General features: G+C 40.4%; 1 protein-coding gene across 6 annotated transcripts in view; it reads left to right on the top strand.

Moving 5' to 3' along the window:
• Positions 1-24,446, top strand: part of ralgapa1 (Ral GTPase activating protein catalytic subunit alpha 1) — a 109,401-nt gene that overhangs the window by 48,116 nt on the left and 36,839 nt on the right. For all 6 annotated transcript variants that reach the window (XM_074691912.1, XM_074691911.1, XM_074691914.1 and 3 more), the window contains 10 exons: positions 1,439-1,557; positions 1,725-1,844; positions 3,950-4,568; positions 4,688-4,803; positions 5,092-5,216; positions 11,103-11,174; positions 12,254-12,377; positions 12,587-12,742; positions 17,332-17,490; positions 21,542-21,669. In XM_074691912.1, coding sequence (XP_074548013.1) covers positions 1,439-1,557; positions 1,725-1,844; positions 3,950-4,568; positions 4,688-4,803; positions 5,092-5,216; positions 11,103-11,174; positions 12,254-12,377; positions 12,587-12,742; positions 17,332-17,490; positions 21,542-21,669 — 1,738 coding nt within the window. The remainder of the gene's footprint in view (positions 1-1,438; positions 1,558-1,724; positions 1,845-3,949; positions 4,569-4,687; positions 4,804-5,091; positions 5,217-11,102; positions 11,175-12,253; positions 12,378-12,586; positions 12,743-17,331; positions 17,491-21,541; positions 21,670-24,446) is intronic.

Here is a 24,446-nt window from a genome sequence, read left to right as displayed (position 1 = left end):
ACTTACCATAACAGCAGCATTTCAGTATAGAAACATTGAAAAATACCATCAATATGGCTGATTTATTGTGACAAACACTAATCAGAAACTGTAAAATAAAAGAATCTAACAGGAGCTTAATTACTGTTAAAACCTGAACTCAGAATTTCCTACTGGGAACTCAGGGGTGGTGTGGGTGCTCCGACTTCCTTGTCAGAAATTCCGACCTCAGGGGGTGTACTAGCTGGGCGTTCCCTCTTGGAACTCAGAAATACCGACTTTGAGTACAAATTGAACGCAGCATTTAAGTGCCACCAATGCCGCTCCGCCCATTACTACTCAATGCTCAACCAAGATTGCATCTCCATTTGACATTCACCTTAAACCCCAAATGAGGTAATAAAAAATTTTTACTCAGATGCTGCACTGAAATAGATTTTGGCCAAGATTTGGGCATGCATCAGACTCTTGTTATGAACAGAAACAAACAAAAATTGAGCAGGAAGACACCCAGCTCCCCCTCCCCATTCATAAACAAAAAAAAAAAAACCTGCTTTGCGCTTTTTTTCAAAAGCTCCTTTCAAATACTCTGGTCAGAAATAGGCCTAAGCGTGCAGTGAAGTTAACACACTATGCTGTTAATTAGAGACCACATGTGGGGAAAATATAGTACGTCTACCTGTATCTCTTCAGTGCATGCAAAGGAAGGGATGAAGGCTGATAAATACGTACGATTTTGAGGAAAATGATGGACCCGTCCACCAAGCCCCTGCCACTTTCTGACAGATGGAAAAGGAAAGGGTGTGTGTGCCTGTCTGCATCCGTGGGAGAGTGTGTATTGTCCCCTGCTGTGGCCCACCAGAGCACAGTGTCTGGTCTAATGACTGGAGCACCATTACAGACCATGCTCCTCTCCTCTTTTCTTTTTCTTTCTTCTTCTTTTTTGTTTTTTGTTTTGCTTTTGTCTCCCACTTCCTGTCTTCTGTATTTTTCATCTTTTATCTCTGCTGATGTTTTCAATCTTTTCTTTTGTCTCTTTTAATACATCTTCTTGTTCATCCATCTTCCTTTCTCTTTGGCTGCTCCTGATCTCCCCCTGAGCTCTCCTGAGGTTCTGGGAGTCGTTGAGAATGTCTGGTCAATACATATCTGTACTCTACACACAGCCTTGTCAATAAAGAGCTGGTGAAGAGTGTGTGTGTGTCACAGCGTGTGTGTAATGATGTTGATTAGCTGGGATCTACTGGCAGCACAGTGTGTGATGGCATTGGCTTCTCCTCAGCATGGGGCAAACTATGTACAAGTTGAGAGTGTGTTTGTACTTCTGACTAGTTTTAGCTTCACACTCTGGAGTTTGCCTGAGACTTGAACCTCGATGTAGAGTCAGTCTGTGTAATAAAACATTATGAGCTCATTCTTATTCTTGTGGTTTGTATGTTTTTTTTTCTTTTCTCTGCAGTTCGGAGTCGTATTCAGCAGGGATTGGTCTCCATCGCAGCTAGGACAGTTATCACACACTTGGTCAACCATCTTGGCCATTATCCAATGTCTGGAGGGCCTGCTACTCTGTCCAGTCAGGTACTGTTGCTGTGTTTGTTTGGTGGTAAAACTCTGAAGTGTTTTGCTCTGCATACATTATTCAGTTAATTCTTGTTTTTGCTTTAAAAGTCAAGAAAAAATCCTGAAATACAGATTTTAGCCTTTTGCTGGGCTACATTAATCTGAAGTCCACCTGTTTCCTCTAGGTGTGTGAAAACCAGGACAACCCGTTCTGTGAGAGCGCCGATCTTGGACCTGAGCTTTTCCATTCACCAAACCTCCAGTTTCTAGTTTTGAATGGCTCAACGCTGCTCTCAGTGTATCAGGTAATCTAATCTGAAATTATGTCACCACTCAGTAATTCCAGTCTGTGACCAAAACCTCTTTATTTTGGCCATTTTAGAGACTGATGTGCAAGTTCTTAAACAGGTGGTGTTCTGCGCTCCAATATTTTAAACATAGCTGTGAATTAACAGCACTGGATGATGAGACTAAGTGTGCTGATTTTAAAACCTCTACACATTCATACACTTTTGTTATCCCTGAATCTGTCAGTAAACTGCTTAAAACAGTTCATTATTAAAAAAGACAGGACCAGATTTTCACAAGATTTTCTTAAGACTTGCTGAAATGACGAGGTGATCACATCAGGATCTCATAACTGGCTCATGATGTGTTAGATCGACAGGCCCCGAACAAACCCATAGGTCTGCTTCTGACACTTGTCCCTAGGGCTGGCATATTAAAGGACGGGTTTTTTTTAGAGTACAGAACCTTAAAGGGAAAGCAGCTAAAACACAGAGGCTGAAATATGGATATAGAGTTTTTTTTGTTTTGTTTTGTTTTTTTTACCTGTAAATCACTCCACCAAAGTAGAGTTGAGCTGGTCATCTGGTGTATTGGGGAACACTTAAGTTCAAAAGTGGAGCAACAGATGCTCATTTTGTTGAGAGACAGCCAGCAGGTCGGCTGAAATGCCATTTCCGTGTAAACGCAACAAAACATTTGCGTTTCATTCTAAAACTGTTGTCGTGTAAATGGCCCCTCAGGTTTGATCTTTTAGGACCCAGTCACACTGGCAAACCGTGCCATGCTTAAGCCCACTTCAGCTCTAAAGTACGTTTGGAATGGCCAGTGTGACCACAACTGTGCCGTGCTTGAGCATGACTCACTTCTGTGCTTTGGCACGCTTCATAGAGGTGGGCTTCAGCATAGTTTACTTCTTGCACGAGCACAAGCACGCGGACAGCATGTGTGTTCCATGACATATGATCACCGCGAGCTCATCATTTTAAACAAAGCGGGGTTGTTAGAGGGCTGTGTCGAGCGAAAACTACTTGCAATGCGTCCAAAAGTCTCTAAAGTTGTAGCAGTGCTCTCTGTGTCTCATTGTGCTGACTCTGATGAGATCGCGCTTCATGTAAACAGATCCTTCATCATGACGTAGGTGGACCATGCGTGTGTGTGAAACCGCTAAAGTCTGGTTTATATAGGAGTAGTGTGTCTGCTGGCCGTACTCTCCAGCTGGTTTGGATGGCCAGTGTGACCGTGCCCTAAGTAGTTCACCTCAAAGTGCTTAGACTTCTCACTGTACTGAGACTAAAGCCCTTTTTACACTAAGTGGTCCAGTATGGATCAGTACAGTTTGGTATGGGTTGGATCGGTATAGTCTGATCCTGTTTATGTTTCCACAGCCAAACGTGCCCACTCTTGGTTGACGGCGTGTAAGCCAGAGGCCGGTAGTGGCATCAGTTTAGCAATAGCGGGACAGCATAGCAGTGCAACACAGTGTACACCACTTATAAATCCAACCAAGAAGAAAAACACAACACTGTAAACAAAAAGCAACAATGAAAGACATCCAGCAATTTGTCTTCTTTGTGATTTTCATGTGGCTCTTTGTTACAAAGCTTAATCAAGCTTTGTTTCAGAGAAGACTGTGTGCCGCCAGAAGAAAAACAGCAATCAACAGACTACAGTGTTTCTAGCTCCACCCTCTGGGGTCAGATCAGCATGGTTGGCACCCAACAGTGGGCACCAAAAAGTGAGACAGTACAGGTTGGTAATTTGGGGACATGTCCCAGTAATAGTTAAAGGAAATGCCACAAAATGCATGCCGAGACGAACCAAACTGAACTGTTGGGTGGAAACCATTTTCCATTTCTTGTATTTTAACTCAGTTCTATATTGTCTGCTGCTTTCTGCATCTCTATTAATTAATGAAGTCAGCTCAAAAAAATATCAAGAGAGTTTGTCAAAAGACAGTGGGTTGTCAAAGCAAAAATTTCTGCACCATAGCTTTCCTTTTTGAAGATCTACCAGTTACAAAGAGCAGCTGTAGCTGAAACAAAGACAAATGGTTTAAAGTCTTTCCGGCTGATTTTGGAAGCTTTTTTTTTCATGCTGTCCTTTTCCTTCCTGTCCTTCCCAGATCCGATCAGAGTCCGGTGTACCAGGAGGTGGAATGACAGCTGGTTTGTCTTCTGCTCCTGCCTGTGTCCGAGTCATCATCCGCGATGTAGCTGGAAAACACTCCTGGGACTCTGCTGTTCTCTACGGACCTCCACCATGTTCCCCCAGTAGCCCAACACACACATTTTTGTCACACACACAGTCGCCTCACTGTGGAAACCTGCATTTACACACTCCACCAGGAGTTCCACCGAAAAAGATGGAGGTGAAAAGAGAGGACAGTGAAGAAGAGAGGCAGGAGGAGAGGGAGACAGAGGAAGGAGGAGCAGGGATGGAGAGTGAAAGGCAAGATGAAGAGGAGGAAGGGCAGGAGAGGAATGTCAGTGAGGAGGGACAGGGAGATAACAGAGGAGAAGAGGAGGAAGAGGTGCAGGGGGAGGAGAGCAGTGAGCAAAGGATGGATGGGGAGGAGGAACAAGGGGAGGCTGGCTTTGAACAGCCCATAGCTCCACCACTGGCCAAACGGGTGTGTCGGGAGGCGGTGCCAGCGTGGGATTCACTGACGGATGGAGAAGATGCACTGGATGAAATGCTTCAGTACCTGGGCTACTCAAGTCCTGAGTGTCTACAGAGGGCAGGTACACACACACACACGTACACACCAGAGTGGAGCTCCTCTTTATTTGTGCTTTGGACTGTCACTGCAGAAAAAGTCTTATTGTTTCAAGCCCCTTTGCATCTTATTCTGTCACTTTAGGAAATCCACTCAACATCCCAGCACCTCCTCCAGTGTGTGTTTCAGAGAAGCAAGAAAACGACGTAATCAATGCCATCCTGAAGCAAAGCGCCGCTGAACGGGAGTTTGTTCTTCATGTATGTCGTCTTTTACATTTTCAATGGCTTTTTCCTTCTCAGTGTTGGAAAAGTAGCTCCCAGTATGTCCAGGCATCAGTACTCAGAGGGGTAAAAGGTGCAGCTACTGACCATTTCATAGCTTGTCTGACTCCGCTCTAGAGTAATGATGGTTTTAATGCAAGAGAAAAGAAATTGATGTCAAACACTTTTCGAGTTTCAAAATATCAAAATGATGATTTGATATTATTTGTTTTTGTTTTTTCTACATGGTACTTTAAACATCAAATCATTTGTTGGATATTTTAGAGAGGTGAGGAGCTGAACATGAGGGCGGTGCAGCAGACTGAGCCTGAGACACAGACACCTCAGTCAGCCTTTTACTACTGCAGACTGCTGATCAACATACTGGGACTCAACTCCTGGGAGAAGAGGTGAGATTAGACACAGACTTACATCCACTGAAGTCCATTATTAGTTTGTGCAGTCCTGTTTGTTTATGCCAGTGATCCTCCTGTTTTTCTCCCGCTGTGTTTGGCAAAACTTTGCACAAAGATCCTGCCTCAAAACAAACGGTCTGTGTGGGCTGGTAGACCAGGTTTTTGTACTCGAATGATTATCTAAAACTATCACTTTCTTAAATCACAAATGCTCATAAAAAAAATCAAATTGTTGGATTACAGTAAATGATTTATCGTCGTTCTTCTCATTGTCACTTAAAAAAAAGCTCCTTAAAACATCAGTTTGCCAATCAGTCTTTTTAAAAATAAGCAATTTGCACCCGTAAGGTAACCAGATGAAGTACACTATTTCACAATTTTATTTTTAGGGGAATACTTCACAGTAGATTGAAATCAGCTTTAACAGGTCTGAACAGGTCTTGATGCAACCTAAGTGTTTCTTAAGAGCCATTCCAGTAGCCCTCCACTGGATGAACCACTTCAATAATCTTGCTGTGGATTAAAACCCAAAAACGCAATGAAAACTCAGCAAAAAACGCAGGAAATGCCGAGGGACTGAAAACACTGTAGTTAGCATGCCAGGCCTGCAGGTGGAGCTATAACTGTCTGGTCCACAAGCAGCTCTGGGGAGATCTCCACCGAAGTAGAGCTGAGCTGATCATCTGGTGTATTGGGGAATACTAAGTACAGAAGTGGAGCAATAGATGAGCATTTTGTATGAAGACAGCAGATTCGGCAGATTAAGCAGCACAAGCATGGCACGGTAGTTTGTGACAATCGTAACAACGGTACTGTTGTCCTGTTGTATGCGCTCGTGCGAGGCAGAGTGTGACGTCAGTGTTTCAACTGAAAACGCCGACTTACTGTTTACACGGCAACCGTGTCGGCAGTGTTTCAGAAATATTCCACTTTGGGAGGCCGTTTTCAAAAGTTTGTGATTTAAGTCGGCTGAAACGCCGTTTCCGTGTTAACGCCAGACTGAAACGCAACAAAACTTTTGCGATTCACCCTAAAACTGTTGTCGTGTGAACAGCCCCTAAAATATTTTAGGCTTCATGCTGTTCCCCTGGTACCCCTGTAATAGCTTTACAAGACACAGCTACACAAACAATCCCAATATTTCCCCCACTGGTGTTCTAGAAAACCCTTATTGCAGCCCCCGTCTGAAACTCTTCATTTTAGCTGCTATCTCTTTAAGGCTCCCTGCTCCACAAACCCCCTTCCCTCTGATTGGTCTGTTGGGGGAAGGCAGTTGTATAGGCGCTTGTCCTAGTTTACACTGCACTCATGTGCAGACACATGAGTAAATATTATAGCAGAGCCTCCACCTGACATTAAAGTGTCAGAAACACTGGTGTCCCATCAGTCACTTTTGTAATTTGTTGTTTTTGTGCAAAACACATTTAAAACACAAGCCTTTTAAGTCAGTGAGGTCAACATATCTTATGTAGAGTTTCTTTTAAAATCTTTGTCTATGCTCTTATCATCATCATCATCATCATCCTCCCCCTTAAAACCCCACATATCAGCGCAGTACTGTGCAGGTTGTTCTTGCATTCATCTTTTGACTTAAACTTATTTTTTTTGATGTCTCCCATTTATTTTAAAAAATTCTACCAAAAAAAATCACATTTTGTCAAGAATTCAGAAACTATTTTTTTTCCAAACTTTATTGTTTAGAGAGCTGTAATCTATGTGAGCTAAAACATTTTATTTAGTGTGAATATTCATTACTTTGCATTTGTCACACCTTCATTTTGTCTTATGGGATGAAAGTTACTGATCGAAATCATATAAATTGTATTTATTTTACAGTGTTGCAGACTCATTTTTTTTTACATATGGCAAAAAACCTCTAAAGGAAGGAAAAGCAGCCACTGATCTATGAAGTGTTTTTTTCTAAGTGTCAGTAAATGTAATTATTAGTGTATTATGTCCTGAGTGTCCTGTTGCTGAAGTCTCCTGGTACATATTTGGGACAGTTTTCATTAATTTTTCCTCAGCTAGAACAAACCAAGAGCTCCTTGAATGCAAATGAGACAAAAGGCTCCATTCAGAGAACTACTTTGTGTTAATTAGACACCGTGCTCTTCCATTCAGACCACACAGCATTTCATCTTCTCACTGACTCCGTACTGAAATACACAATGTCAAGGTATCACTTTAAATGCGTCTGGCCGGCTAATGGACACTCATCACTCTTTATACTTTGTCCAGGGAATTACACTGTCTGCATTCAGCCTGCACAATAGACTTCTTAACACACTGTGAGCACGAGCATGTGTGGGCGTGTGTGTGTGTGTCTTTACGTGTGTACATGTAGAAGAGAGTGTGATAATGAGTATAGTACTCTATTGATCAAACTCAACCCATTCGGAGTTAGAATAAAAGGCAGTAGTTGAAGGAGAGAATAACAGAGGGAGAAGTGGCAGATCAGAAAAAAGATAATGAATAGGCCACATGAGCGAGAGTAAAAAACAAAACACATCAAATCTGCTGAGAATAAGTGAGTGAATGTGGAGGGAAGGAGAAAAGAAGAGGCTAAAGATACTTAGATTTTAGGGAAAAAAGCAGACGGACAAATGAGAGTCCCCTCATGTCACTCCAGGTATTCATATGGGACATTACAGACACTCAGATACTGACAGTCACCTGTGTGCATGTGTGTGTCCCCTTTTATGCTTTTCTCTATAATCCAGGGTGTAAATGGAGTCTTTGAGAGCAGAGAATGAGGCCATTACCAAGTATCAGTTTAATAAAGAGCAAATTGCTGTCTCTCTCCCTCTCTTTATCTCCTGCTCTTTCACTCTTTTTTTCCCTCTCTCAAAGAGTGAAAAGAACGACACGTCATTATCAGTCCACTCCGAGCCTCACTGCTCAAGTCCTGGTTTCATATCACATTGTAGAGGTCGGTGGCTGGTCGAGGAGACATTCAGAACGACCCTCTGACTTAGTCGTTGGTATAGAATAAACTTTAAAAATAATATTTTGTTCATTTTCTGTTTCCAGCCTCTCAATGGTGATGACACGCGCTGTGGTCAGCTCATATTTTGTGTTTAAAAACAATAATTTGACATTCGTGCCTCCTCTTCATAGACCAGGTGTGTGACAGTGAGCAGAGTCAGAACTTTTCTCATTAGCTCTCTTTACCCAGCCTCTTAGTGTGGTCCACAGAGTGCAGACTGTTATTCCTGTTTTCACATCATTGTTGCTTTTCACTCGTTTGTAGGATGTCAACCCTCTATCCACTCTGAATATTTCCCATTAGCAGTATCTCTTCCACCCTTTGACATGGTCAGACAAATTTTACACAAAGCTTTTTGGCATTCTCTATTTTTATCATCTTTTCTTTATCCAGGAACAGCAATCTCCTAACAGTCAGCATTCACTTTCGAACAGAATGTAACAATACACACAACAGACTTGATGGTTCTTCAGCAACTCTAAGCTCTTTGGAGATTTATCTTTGAGGCAGCTTACAAAATACATTAGATAGAACATGGGAAGATTATATTAAAGGTGTAAATGTTAGATATTAGGTAAAAATGAAAGCAAGGTAACCAAGGTAAATATCTTCCCTCTTTTCAGTCGTATGAAATCTGATCCAAAAGGTTTAACATATTCTGTCCATTAGGACCAGATTCTACAAAGTCTTTTCTTTGAATTTCGAGGGTTGATTGCAGCCTTTCAGAGTACAAATTTGATAAATTATTTCAATCTGGTCACCAATCGTGGGAGGCTCAGACTTCAACATATTATGTATATATTCCATCAAATCGAGGAAAATTTTAACTATATATGTATCGCAACTTAAAGGGATGTTAACTCCGACTCACCAAGCCAGGAAATATGGTGCTGATTGGCATCAGTTATCCCAGTAGCTCCTACCCTTTTTCCCCTGGACCCCCCCTCCCTGATAACAAGTGGCATTTTACAAATCTCGAACTTCAAATGTGAACAGGAATTATAGTTTTTTCTTCTATTTCTTTTTGGTTTATCCTGTATACGAATAAGAATGATTTTCTTTGTTCCTTTCTTTGTATAAATTAAAGACAAAATAGAAATGGCAGGAACATTTAAATATACCTTATAGTGTATGCTTTAATATGATCATGCTATCAAAACATTTGAATTTTAGTTTTATTTTCTATAAAGCACCAGATGTAATTTAAGGTTACCTCTCTTATAGATCAGGTTTTAACCTTATTCTTTTAACAGACTAAAAAGTCTTATGCCATTTATCTTATTTACATGACGGGATGTTATTTCTGTCACACTTTCACATTTCTCCTCCGTCCTCTGTTTCAGGCACATAGACTGTATAGAGTGGACAGTGTGGCTGCGCCATTTATCATAGTATGGTTTTGAAGCCAAAATACCGCCGTCTCGGGCGCCACCATGGTCGCAGTTTGGAGCCAGAGTCTGCACAGTAGAGACAAAGAGGGACTCTAGAAGAATCTGAGTAGAGCTGAGTGACAAAAATAATATATATATTTTTTTTCTTTGGAGAGTCTAATCACTTTCTGACTCTACCTCCCGACATATTTTACAATTCCCGAAAAAAATACACGAGAACGGCAGCGGTCAGTCATCGTTAAACGTTACGCAAAGCCTCGTTTTTAACCTCATGTAACTAATAAAAACGAAACTTTTCAGAAAAAAGAGGACTTGAATACAAGACAGCCAAATGATATCTTCAAATCACCACAAACAATTGGGTGTGAAAAACATTTCCACGAGGTGCAATAATTTTAAAGTTTGACCACAGCCCATCTGGAATGGCTGGAAAGCCAAAGGTTTTTTAAACCTATACTGCAGCCAGTCACCAGAGGAAGCAGTTTTTGTGGAGACCTCACTTCAAGCCGAGCAAGCGGACATCCATTTTTTTTACAGTGTATGATCGAGCATAGCAGAGCGCTGCCCTGATGCATACACAGACACACAAGCGCATGCGCATATACATCCAAGAGCACACTCTGTATAGTGAACAGAGTTGGGAAAAATAATGTCACAACCACCACAAGAAACGCAGAGAAACATCTTTGGGTGAAATGACAACAACGTCTGAAAAGGCTGTCCTCATCTTTTGAGATCTTTCACGCTGCCTTGGTCACAGAGGTTCAGAGGTTACAGAGCTGTTTACCTAAACACATGATATTTTTTAATGTGGACAAAAATATACTTCTAATTGGGTTTACACAGACTTTTGAGTAACCCATTAAACATGTTAAAATTTATTTTGAATTAACATGCATGAATATAATTTTAACAGCCTTGTAGCCTTAGATCAGTCTAAGTGGCTCCTCTTTAGGGACCCCAGGTTGGGGGACCACTGAGTTATTCCACAAAGCCTACAACAGCAGCAACCAATTCCCTGATTTCTTTTTTGCTGCTGTGTAATTCCAGCCACATTGTTGAACATGTTGAGGACTCTGAAGAGAACATCTGCCACTGGATGCTGAAAAGTTTGTTTTCACAGTTATGATGGTCTTTCTGTACTCATTGCTAAAAATGTATGATTACCCCCTTGGTATTCTGCATTATGTGACTACGGAAGACAAAACGTGTAGTTAATTATTCATCTATTTGTCTTGTGTCTTTGTTTTAGGAGTTTCAGGTGTTTGGTTTTAGTATTTTAACACATTTGATGGGTCAGACCAGCTGGAGAGAGGACAGTTTTATTGTTAATCATGCTCAGGTGTCCCAAATTTAAAAATGGAAAACAGCAATCTCCTCAAATAACATTCCTTTCAGAATATCTCAGGAGCAGCTTAGTTAAATTTGTCCAAATCAGGTGGTCAAGAGTCAGAACGCCCCATTGAATGATTCCTAACCTCTTCATGAATCTGTTTCTTCCAGGAGTAATTTCCATTTGTTGAGGAAGAATGAGAAGTTGCTCAGGGAGCTGAAGAACCTGGACTCTCGGCAGTGGTGAGTTATTTCATCACAATTTTGAATCATCTCTGCTATTCCAGTGATTTGTCTTTTGGTTCCATCATCGATCAGCAAGATGCAGTTACTTCCTCTGAAGGGTTTGACCAGATGAAGATTGTTTGTTTTGATTTTTTAACAAACTTGCTGGAAGGCAAGTCACAGTGATGCTTTACCCTTCTTTGCCTCTTATAGTTTGGCTCCTTTAGATTTTAGCCTCAGTTTGCACGGAAATAAAGGATTTTGTTGTCCTTAGGCAAGGACTGTTACCATGTTTTTGGCTTTAAACAAACTTAGACTGAACCCCTACACTGGAAATAACTGAAACTTTATCAAACATTTTTGTCTTTTTTTCCAGTAGAAAATGTTTTTTTAGACTTATTATGAGCCACATTCACCTGATGAGTCCAGAAAAAATGTCTTATTTCAAGGTATTTCAAGACAAAATTAGGTCTAAATTGCATGTAACAAGTAAAAAAAATCTGCCAATGGAACAAGAGAAGTTACTCATATTAAGATATTATTCTAGTTTTAAGCAATTTTTTCTTGTACCATTGGCAGGGTTTTTATTTACTTGTTACATACAGTTCAGGTGTAATTTTTGTCTTTAAATAATTTGAAATCAGACATTTTTCTGGACTGACCAGTTGAATATGGCTCATATCAAGTATAACAAGAAAACTTTTACGTAACATAAGACAAAAACACTCGGTAATATTTCATTTTTTTTACAGTGCGACACATTTTAGAGACTTACGTTAAACATGGTTACAGATGTTTGAGTGAATGTAACTTGTAGCTCAAAAGAGCATATAAAGATAGTTAAAGAACAGAAACACCTGCCTCCTAAACAGGTTTCACCCTCAATTTCTATTCATTATTGTTGCACTACCTCTCAAAGAAGACTCAGAAATAACACCTCAGAGAAAAGTTTGAGGAAAGTTTGAGGATGAAATACATGGTTGGAGAATTTTTAAAATGTTATCTATAGAAACTGCAAAAAGAAAACATGTTGCCTCCTAAAGAATTTATTTTACAGCTTCTGTTGGTCCTAACATGTTCCCCCTCTTCTCCCCCAGTCGTGAAACTCATAAAATCGCAGTTTTCTATGTGGCTGAGGGGCAAGAGGACAAGCACTCCATACTAACCAACACAGCAGGCAGCCAGGCTTATGAGGACTTTGTCTCTGGACTGGGCTGGGAGGTAAGATCAGATTCATGAAGCAGTGGGTTGAACATGAAAGAGACCTCAAGGTGTTCAAAGCTTTGAAATCAGTCATAATAAAAGGTGTTGTGGCTTTGTTTTAAATGTTCATAGCTTTGAGGTGGGTTAACGTTATAGATGGAGTTCATGTGTGTAATATTTCCTTTTTGTTGTATGTGTAATCGTGTCTGTGTATGTGCATCTTTTAGGTGGACCTCACCACTCACTGTGGCTTCATGGGAGGTCTGCAGAGGAATCGCAGCACAGGCCAGACCACACCTTACTATGCCACCTCCACCACAGAGGTCATCTATCACGTCTCCACTCGCATGCCCCACGACCAAGACCACAACCTCACCAAGAAGGTAATACTCACTGCTCAGTACAAGAACGCACATTTCCTGTCTTTTCTGCTCTGCTCTGTTCAGCTGGCGTAAGACTCTGTGATCTTAGTGTTAATTTAAATTTAGAATGAGCCTCTAGGTGTGCAGTGATGGAGTTAAATTTTAACAGATAAATGAGAACATCAAATTTTTCAAGCTAAAAAATATTAATTAGTATAGTAGGGATGAGCAGTTTCTCCAATAATAATTAAAATGTGTTTTTTTTGCTGTTTCTTATTCCTGATTATCAAACTTTCATTAAATTGCACGATGATCTTCAGTGTATTCAGTCACATTCTTGAAATCCCGTTTTCCTCATTGCTATGATCACAGAGCTTTGCAGAACACACCTTATGTGGAGCATTTGACCAAACCACTCACAAACCAATGACTCCTCAGATTTTTTAATGAGCGGGGCAGGCGGATATAAACGTTGCTGTATTTTTTGGGCACTTGGCCTTTGTCTATATCATTTCTCCCTCTATACATCCCTCCAAAACTCTGAACTCTGACATTGGAAATCAAGAGACAGAGCAGTGTAGGTAAACATTTAAAAATGTGTCTCGTCCTTTCTTTAATTTTATTCCTACTGATGCACTTAGGGGAGGCGACAGGAGGAGAAAAACCCTCTGTTTAACACCTGTCTCCTCCTCCTCTGATTCCCACTCCTCTTTCTTTCCTGAAATGAGATTGCAACAAATGAACAAATGAGTGCGGTTGCTATACTCACACAAACATACACACACACACACACACACACACACACACCAATCTGTTGACGTTTAAAACACACAACTGATTCTGAGCAGCAATCATGTCCACGTTTGTGCGCGCTGTGAACTCGTATCAGCGTCTCGGCAGACAGGTTTATTGTCTGCATGTGTATGTGTGTGTTTCATTTAGTGTGTGTGCGTGTGTGTGCACACCTGTCAACCCTCAGGCACTGGGCGCTCTGCACATGGCCTTAATGTCCTTTTAATCAGATCATACTTCCTGCTTCTCGGCCTATCACATTGCTGCAGGCTCCTGATTGGATTATCAGCGCCTGGTCCGACACCATCCGTCTCCCTGATCAGCTGATGGCCCCATCAAACACGCATACTTGCATACACACACACAAAGCCGCACACACTCCACACTAAACCTGTTTAACTTTACACCAAAGCACATCCACAAAGAGCTTCATTCACATCCATCTGCACAGACAACCACAGACTATAAATTTGTGTTAATGTTGGAGACTGAAGCACACACGTGTGGGCTTACACACGCACGGAAGAGAGCACACACACAGGCTTCCAACAGTTTGACAAATGTGTCCACAAAGAGGTTAAACTGACAGTCATACACATGTCCATACTGGCAGGCATTTATCATCCATCCTCCTGTCACACACACACACACACACACACACACTCACACACTCACACAGTGCAGTGGGATTTTAGTCCGTGACAGGGCGAGTGTCCAGTTTTCACTCTTTGCTGTGTGGTCTGCTTCCTCTCATACCACATCTGCTTGAAACATGATTAAATGGATTAAAGCTGCTTTACACAAAGTGAGTGAGGCATCAGAATCAGATAAAAACATGGCCCCTCTTTTATCACTCTCTGGTTTTACTGTTTCAAAGCACACGCCAAGCAGTGAGACTAAACTTTGCTTTTTTCTCTGCCTGTTCTGATATTTTAAGCACAGATCTAATGTCATATTAATAACTTCTTAAGTGTTTTAAAAAAGGATGCACATATCCAACTTTTCTGGTCCAATACTAATACCTGGGCTTTGGGTATCCACTGATATCAATCTGATACCAGTGTTAAATAATAACCTGCATGCCCTACTGTGGGATAGACTGGTAATGTTTGGGTAAAAGGTAAAAAAATGAGTGTGTGGAATTAATGAAGTTAATATTCATTAAAACTATAAAATATTTAAATGTTTTCCAGCAAAACAAAGCTTCAGAATTGACAGAAACTTTATCCAATGTTAAACTTTTATACCCTATAGACTGATAGTGCAGCAATAAACAAAGAAACTGCATCAAAGGTAACATTTAAGTATCCAAGAGTGCTGGTTTAAAAAACAAATGGCACAGAGCTGGTTGCCTTGATCGGCACCATGGATCGGCCCCTTCCCACCTATACCGATCCAGTTTTAAAGGGCACAGATACCTGATACCAGGATTGGTATCTGTGCACCCCTAGTTTTAATGACAGATGGAAAGAGACATGCGGTCTGAAGAATTTTCTGGAAAGCAGCCTGAGAAAAACACTGTGATTCTTCATACAATTGTAATATAAGAGCCTAATATACTGCATGGCAAACTTTTCACAACACAGTAACTCATTTTAATTAAAATTAAAATTAAAATGAATCAGGTTAATTTTAGAGATTGATCCAGATTTTCACATAGAGGCCTGTCATCACCAACTGTCACTCCCTTCAGAGAGAATCAACACTCACACTGGCTTTAACAAGGACAGAAGAAGGAGAGGAAGGACCCAATGCCCCTGTGTGTACTGCAACTGTGGAAGAAAACTAATATCTAAGAGTGTGTAGTTTTCGACAAAGACGCAGGACCATTTTCATCCTTAACAGGGTGGAGGAGCCAAACCATATTGTGAGAGATGTTTCAGGAAGCATGGGACGAAATCTAACCAGATTACCTCATATATTCATCATTTCCATTAAAATCTGTATTTCCAACTCGGATATGGTCAGCATGTTCTGTTCATTTCACATTCAGACTATGGAAAACAAGAAAAATCCCAAGAGATCCAAACTTAAGGATGGTAGTGTACATGAGCTCTAACTGATTCATTCTCAGGTGTTTTACAATGAACTGTGACAGCTGTTTTTGGATTGCAAAGCCTTTCTATTTATTCAAATATTGCACCAATGCAGTGATGCTGACAACCTAATATTAAATAGTTAATAAAAACAGAGATAGATTTAAAAGAAACTCAGTCAGACAATGTTTGATTCGTTTTTTTAAATGTTTTGTCATAACGTAAACATTTTTCTTCTATATATCTTATACCTAAAATATATTATTCACTCCAAATATATTTCAAAAAGACAGAATTCAGGCTTGGCAGGCAACACTAAAATAGAGCTGATTTTAGGTAAAACAGGGGATGTAGGGGAGCAGAATGTAGTCCTAGGGTCAAACACTTAAGGCCAAAAAAAGCACTATTTTCAGTGGCTGCAGATTCTCATGTTAAGAAAGCTGATAACTTTCATTTTATTATTTAATAATAAATAATGATAATAAAGACACCTTAAGACATCTTAAGACAAAGATTTGATGTTCTTGTCTTAAGACATGACATGGGGTGTACTCAGACAGAATTTTTGTGTACAGAAGACATTAAGTGCCTTAAGATGTCCTTAGACATATTTCCTTAGTCTTAAGACATTCCCATCTTAAGATGGCTTCAGACATGGTATGTACGTCTCAAAGACATGGTCAAGTTAATGGTCTATTTATATTTCACTGAAAAATCACATTTTATGTTAAAGGTAAAAAAGGTAAAGGTAAAAAGAGATGAACAATAACTGAATGGAAAATGGAAAATGTTACTTCAAATGAAGAAGGATAAAGTAATGTGCTGTGATTTTTTATATAATGTTTTTGAGTGAGTATAAATGTTTTCAACCAAAGGTAAACAAACAGGTGTTGTTTTCATTTGTGTTGTTTGCTTTTGCAAAAAGGCTGGCATCTGCCGGCCACTGTATACAACAGTCAGGCATATATCAAGCCTAACTGTAAGTAGCTTGACAGTGTTAATGTTACCATGTATAGTTGGTCATTTAAATGTTGCAAATTCACTTTAATAACAGAAGTTAGCTCGACAAACGCAAGGTAACGTGAATAAATGTAGAGTAAAAAGTTAAAAGGCAACTACTAGAAAAAAAAAATTCTGTTCCAAACGATTAATGTACTACTTTAAAAACTTGACCTCAAGCGCCAAAGAAGCCCTCAGCTGATTCTAGTTAAAGGCTCATCCGGAAGGAAACATCAGTAATGTGTTTGTCTCAGGGCCACGGCCGAGTGTCAGACTTCTGAAGACAGACAAGTTCAGAGCTCTGTGTGTGTGTGTGTGTGTGTGTGTGTGTGTGTGTGTGTGTGTGTGTGTGTGTGTGTGTGTGTGTGTTTAGCCCACATCAGGGTTAATGACTGAGCTGTCATTCGTCGTGACTGTAGCCCGTCAAGTGAATGTGAACCCAACACAGACACACATACGCAGACACACACACAGCATCACACTTCATCCCATCTGTCTTCCAGCCCATGCTCCATCTTTCCACAGCCTCACTCTGTCTTCTTGTCCACACTCCGTCTTCACACACTCACTTTATCACCTCAGGGCCACCTGTAACACACACACACACACTCACAGAATCAAAAGCCTGGGGTTTATGATGGATTCGGTTTATCTAGCCTCTGTCTGGTTGTGTGATTGTTAGCATTGACTTGATGTTGTTTATGCCACATCAAAGACAAATGCCTGCTGTTTATTCCCTTTTGGGTCTATTAATTTCTCTTTTTTTGTTCTGTCCTCTTGCAGCTGAGGCACCTGGGTAATGATGAGGTCCACATTGTTTGGTCAGAACATTCCAGAGACTACCGACGTGGCATCATTCCCACTGAATTTGGAGACGTGCTCATTGTCATCTACCCGATGAAGAACCACATGTACTCCATCCATATACTCAAAAAACCTGAGGTAAAAACACAAACTGGAAACCAAACTAACTCAAACTGCCAGCTGTCAGTGTTGTGTGCAGCGATTCACTGTTTCCACATTTTAGTCGTTCCCCAGAACAGTTATCTTTGCTCAGAATGGCTCTGAACAGCAGGACACTTTCACTCATCACGAGAACGCAGGATGATAATTCAGTCTCCCTCTGCTCTAATCAGGAACAGCTATATATCTCACCTGCTGTGGAGCTGTAATTATACCAGGTCACAGTGTTCTTGGCCAGGCATGTCCTCAAACTAATCCTGTGTAGATTTTACTTTTTAGTCCTGTTGCTCTTTCAAAACAATCCTCCAGAGTTTACATGACTCAGCTGAAATATTATTTTATCAAAAGCACTCTTCCTAAATCTCAACAAAAAGGGTTTTGCAAACAAAAACTCAAATTACAACACATTTCACCAAGATGCAGATTTCAGATTGTTGTTATTTATGTCACACATTTTCTGATTTTGGTGAATTTATGGTAAATTATAGAAGTTTTATTTATTGTAAGATAAAACCACATTTCTTTATCCTTTACTTTATCTTTACCATTTCTGTTGTTTAAATACTTGAATGCATGTGTAACACAGATAGTTGTAAGGCTCCTAACTTGTTTCAAATAGAAGAACAAATAAAGAGTCCTCTTTTAAAACTTAAAAAAAACAAACAGTGCACAATCTAACCCTTTGCCTTTTTTAAATCCAGGATGTGACCTGGGGTGTTTGGCAGGGCTGAGTATTGGCAAGAACCTTACAATATGATACGCATCACAATTTTTGGGTCATGACACGATAATATCATGGTATCACAATATTATGATATGTTGCGATATTCTACACAGTTAACTATTTGACTAAAAACAGCTTCTCAATTTTATCCTGTTAAAAATAATGAAACTCAGATGCAGTGTTTCATACAAACACTTGAAAACATAAAGTGCATCAAATTTGTCACTTAAACTACTGTGACATCTACAACCTCATAAGAACTACATCTAAGAGGTACGGGTACATGGATGATCTCGCCATCATGCTGCAGTAGGACGGCCTGAAACAGGATATGGTCGCCCTGGCTGTATACCTTCACAGGTGGCACCTTCAGCTCAGGATCCAGAAGACATCATCAGCAACGTTTCATCTCAACAGCAGGGAAACAAAAAGATAGAGAGCTGGAGATGTGTGTAGGAAACAAATGATGTGAGTCCCAGCAGGCCCCAAGGTACCTCAGTGTATGCCTGAGCAAAACTGTCATTTGAACAACATCTCAAGGATGTCACATCCAAAGATACATCAAGGGTCTAACTGATCCGTCACCTCACTGGTACAACATGGTGTGCCTCTGCCAAGATACTCCATCTCCACAAAAACCCCTGTCTTCCTCTGTGGCCAAGTACTGAGCCCCAGCCTGGAGCAGAAGCCTGCATAAAGTAGCTCCTTCAGCAGCAGACTCAGACTCCCACCCTGCAAGACAAAGCACTGCCACAGGTCATTCCTCCCAACTGCTTTAAGAGTTTATAACACATCATAAAAAACCTGAACTCTCACCATAATGCCACCCAGCACTCAATAAATACAAGCCTTTGAGCACATCATTCAAGTGATGACTGTAAATTTTAATTGTCAAGAACCAATCTTTGTATATATCTTGCTCCTATATAATGTAAATAGTAGTATTTTTCTATATTTTTTTAAATTTCTAATTTTATATTCTTATTAACATTATTCTATTTTTATTGTTTAGCATTATTGCACTTTTTTGTGAGCTGCTACGACAAAAAAAATCCCCCAAGGGGAATCCATAAAGAATATTCTATTCTATTCTATTCTATTCTATTCTATTCTATTCTATTCTATTCCATTTCAGTGGTTCTCAAACTTTTTTCAGTGATGTACCCCTATGATATGTTTTTAATGCCGACAAGTACCCCCTAACAAGCACAAGGCAGTTTTGGATGGAAAAAAAAAAGAACATAGCACTGTACTCTTAGTGTCTATTGGATATAATATTAAATTCATGAACTTAAAAATATATTGGATTTAAACATTGATTAAATAAATGGTGATAAGGGAATTTTGCTTGGTTGCTAATTTTTGAATATACACCTTTGAATCTTCAGTACCCCCAGGGGTACACGTACCCCCATTTGAGAACCATTGTTCTATTCTATGCCATGAATATAGATACAGTCATAAACGGTGCCCTCTGGATCGTGAACGGCTGCCTGAAGCCCACCCTTGTTTCCTACCCACCAACCCTTTCAGAAATTACCCAAGCAGGTGTACAGAGAAGAGAGTCGGCTACCCTCACCTTGGCAAGGAAAGCTGAACAAAACCACTGGCACACCCTGCATTCCACAACAATGCAACCAGCCCTTCCAAGGATGCAATTTCATAGCACTGGTTGCAATGACAAATAAAGTTATTTTCTAAGCACATGCAAGTCCCACCGTTCCTTCAAGACGGCAGCTCAAGAGCTCCTCACTTCCTTCCCGTAGGACTCGTCTAGAAAGACCTGGCTAAGGGCAGCTTGGAAGCAAGAGTAGGAGTCAGCAGGATGTGTTTTTCACCTGTACATCCAGGATCCTGTGGACATATCATATCATATCATCACATCATCAAGACCCTGATCCCTGGACAAGCCATCTTCTGAGGGCGTGGCTAAATGACACAGAGCAGGATGTTTGAGGACGATACACAAAAGAAGAAGAAGAACCTGTTTTATTTGATCAACTCGAATTTGATTGTTTATCAGCTATGGATTGAGAAAAGTCCTGAGAAGTTAGTTAGAATTGCCTGTGTGCTGTTCTAAAGTCTCAAGTTACATAAAGAGAAGTTTTTTCTGATAAAATCTCTTAATCTGATCCCAGCAGAGGTCTGGATGCAGTTCCTAATTTGGACAAAACCATTTTTATGCATGAAGAGATTCCTTAATCATGTGTTGATGTTGAACATTTAATATGTATTGTTGAATATGAATTCAACCTGCGGCCTCTTTATAGCTCGTCACTCCCCACTCTCACCCTGAAATATAACTTAAAAAAGCAGGAAAGGGTTGCTTCAGCTCAGTATCCTGAAAAAAAAAGAAAAGTAATCAAATTATTTCTTCCTGGAAGGTGCAAAAAAAAGACTTTCTGATCTGGGTAATTCTTTAATTCAAGTTTTTGAACATCTGGGGCCTTAAATGAAGTCAGGCAGGAGTAAATATGTAAAAATGCTCAGTATTCTGCCTTTATGTTTCTTAACAGGCTTCTGTTACATTTACTCAGATCGACAAACAATTCTTAAGAGCGTCTTGCCTTGAGTCTTGCTGCTCTGGTTAATGTTCCAGCCTAAAACACACAGACATTAATACCGCAGCACTGATAGCATAATTACATTTTAAACGAGAACTAACACAATAAAATGCTGCTTTTTCTCTATGACATAGATACCACAGCACTAATAACATAATCTAGTTCTGTTTCATTCATTCTACCAGAAAATATTGAATTATCATAAATCCAAAAAACAAGTTAGATAAAATATTCTCTGTGTAGTCGTCCTCAAAGCGCTGTATTCAGTCACAGAGTGCACGGCTTGGAGTCCTGGTCTCCAAATAAATTCAATAAAAGCCTGACATTATTCTCTTTGGTGGATTCCACAAGCAAGTAGGGAATTAAATCAGAAAACCATCGTCTGATTCAAACAGTGTATGGTTGAAAGAGCTTCACTGGTTGCTTCAGACTTTGTTGTTGTTGTTGTCTGTTGTGATAAAAGACCAAGTCATAAAAAGCTCTGTCAGACTGTTACCTTTCATATTCACTTTTTAATGATGGTAGGCTTTCATATTTCAACGTTTGATTTCTAAAAATCACGTTATAATTAAAACTCTGAAGAACGAGGAGATGAACAGAGACGACTGATGTGTACACCACACCAAGAAGCCTGAATCATTAACCTTCTTTCTTTAGTATTCATGTGTAGATCACAGTGGTATGTTCTCAAATGATTTATATAAAGTTATTAATAATTTCCTCTTTGTCTCCTTGTCTCTAGGTTCCATTCTTTGGTCCACTGTTTGACGGAGCCATTGTGGACATGAAGATCCTGCCAACCATGGTCAGAGCCACAGCTATCAATGCCAGTCGAGCCCTTAAATCCCTCATTCCTCTTTACCAGAACTTGTATCCTTTGAGACTTACTGCTGAGAGCTTGACTAACACCATCAGAAGGCTACGGTAGGTCACATAAGCTCTCTTTGGTTTCATTCCTTTGTTTTTAGCAGCATGCTAACACCTCAGTTAAGATAAAAGGATCTGAACTCAAACGTAGAAAGTATCTTCACTATTGTATGGGCTCTAGAAATCCATGCACACGTGTGTGTGTGTGTGTGTGTGTGTGTGTGTGTGTGTGTGTGTGTGTGTGTGTGTGATCAAGAATGTTGGTTATCACCTGCCCAAGTGTTAAAAATAGCAAATCAATGTCCAGTGGAGTTTGGCTTTCAGAGTATAAGTGCTGGTGTGATGGAGCTGTATTTAGTTGGCTCTGAAGTGCCATATATCAAGCAAGTGTTTGTCCTGCACAAAGTTGTGTGTGTGTGTGTGTGTATAAGTGTGCATGGATGTGTGTATGTGAGTTCAAGAGGGAGAGGGAGACAGACAGGTGTGTGTACACAGCCTGTCTGCTTGATCCGATGCGATGGTAGTTTGGTTGGAACAAGCTCGGCGGTCAATACGTATCGATGACTGTCCTCTCCAACGCTGTGTCTAAATGAGGGGCTGTGCTCTCTGGTCTCTCATAAATTCACACACGTACACTCACACACACACTCACACACACATATACATAAAGCAAACTGAACATGTTCTAGCTGCCATGGGTGCAAGCTCTTTAGAGGTACATGAAATTTGAAGACACGCTTTTCATTCAAACACTCCACTGTGGGCTGATAGTGTCACTGTCAGCTTAAATCAATCCCTTACAACTATAAATATTTCTTCCAGCAGTCTTTGCATCTTTTAATTCAACTGACAAAATGTGTAGTCTCTTCTCTAGATTTCTGTTCTTAGTTAACAAATAAATACTAGTCATTTTAGTCATTTTGGTTTTTTAGTTTTGACTTACCTCCCAGTGTAATAACGCTGCTGTGCTGTGACTATTAAACAGAACATTGTATCTTTGGCAAATGTGACTAAATTCATTTTCTCAGAGTTCAAATCAACAACCACACTGCCCAAAATCATACAAAATACACTTCCTCTAAACCATGGATTTTATACAGGGAATGTCAAGTTAACAGCAACAACTAAACAATAAAAAACTGACGTCAGCCCTGTCGCCTGTCTGTGGCTGCATCACTGACATGCATCAGGAAAACATCATCTATGAATGAGAGTGGAAGGCAGGAAGAGTTTGTAGCTGATAAATAACATAAGTCAGCATTGTGTCCTTCAGCTAATTCATCACTAAATGCTTTAACAAATGGTTTAAACGCACAGCGGCAGAAAGGGACACAGATTTTTAAAACAAAAGTCACTTTGAAGTTTCATCATGGTGCGAAAAGCAGCTGATGAACAATCATTATAATATTTGTTAACACAGTTTTCATATATCAAAGTTACATTTAATTAAAATACAATGAAATAAATCTCTAAACCTGTTTCAAAGCACATTTCTACCAAACTTCAAGTGAAAAATTGTATTTTTACAAAGTTTACTTCCGTGATGTAACTCTGAATCAGTTGTATGAAGCACAAATTGTGTAATAATCTTCATTAATTTCACAAGCAAAACAGAACTGCTGCAACTTCTACAATAGTTTTTTGTTTATCCATCACTTACTTTATACTATTACTGTTGATCTTAGTACCTGTATAAACTGATCATCTAAGCGGTGGTTTTCTTTTACCACTTCCTTGTGCAATCTTGATGATATTATCAAGATATTAAAGATAATGACTTCCAGATGACACTGACTGTCAGACAGGGAGAGGAGGGGTGCCTCTTGAATTCAGTGAAGGAGAGTTCTTGATTGAAGGTATTATTGATTAAAGGCCCAGTGAGGACTTCATAAGTGATCTTGAAACAGTCTCATGGTTTCATCCATCAAACCTCCACTGCTTGTTGAGGTCCTGGGTGTTGGGAGCAGCAATGTCATCAGTGAGGACAATGACCTCAGTCCCCAGCCCCTTCACCAGCTCCTCTGGGGGGAAACTGAGGCATTCCCAGACCAGCCCAGAGATATAATCTCCCCATCGTGTCCGGGGTCTGTCCTGGCTCCTCTCGATGTGGAGGAGCAGCTGCTCCTCTTTGAACTTCAACCAGATGACTGAGCCCCAAACCCTCTCTCTAAGGCTGATCCCAGACACCCTGCAGAGGAAGGTTTTTCAGCCGCTTGTTTTCGCAATCTTATTCTTTCGGTCACTACCCACACAGCTCATGGCCATAGGTGAGGGTTGGAACATGGATGGATTGGTAAACTCAGAGCTTTGCTTCTGGCTCAGCTCTCTTCACCACAATGGACTGGGATGGCATCCGCATCACTGTTGACGGCACCCTGATCCATCTGTCAATCTCTCCTTCATTTTCCTTTTACCATGAGACACTTAAACTCCTCTACTTGGGGCAAAGACTCTCTCCCGACCTGGAGTGGGCAGTCCACCCTTTCCGACTGAGAACCATGGCCTCAGACTTAGAGATGCTGATCTTCACCCTGGCTGCTTCACACTCAGCTGCAAAACACCCCAAAGTGAGCTGGAGGTCAGTGTTCAATGAGGCCAACAGGACCACATCATCTGCAAAAAGCAGAGGTGGGATCCTAAGACCCCTGAACCTGACTCCCTCTACCGCTTGGCTGCGCCTGGAAATGTCCCTGTCCATAAAAATAATGAACAGAACTCGTGACCAACTCTCCTGTTCTTTCAATGCTGACTGGGAACTGTTGGCAATACAAACCAAAGTC

This window comes from Halichoeres trimaculatus, unplaced genomic scaffold (genome assembly GCF_033239565.1).
Source record: "Halichoeres trimaculatus isolate MK-OKI-2021-1 unplaced genomic scaffold, fHalTri1.1 fHalTri1_scaffold_17, whole genome shotgun sequence".
Taxonomy (NCBI): Eukaryota; Metazoa; Chordata; class Actinopteri; order Labriformes; family Labridae; genus Halichoeres; species Halichoeres trimaculatus.
The sequence above is the reverse complement of the archived record's forward strand: the minus strand, read 5'-3'. Positions and strand labels throughout refer to the sequence as shown.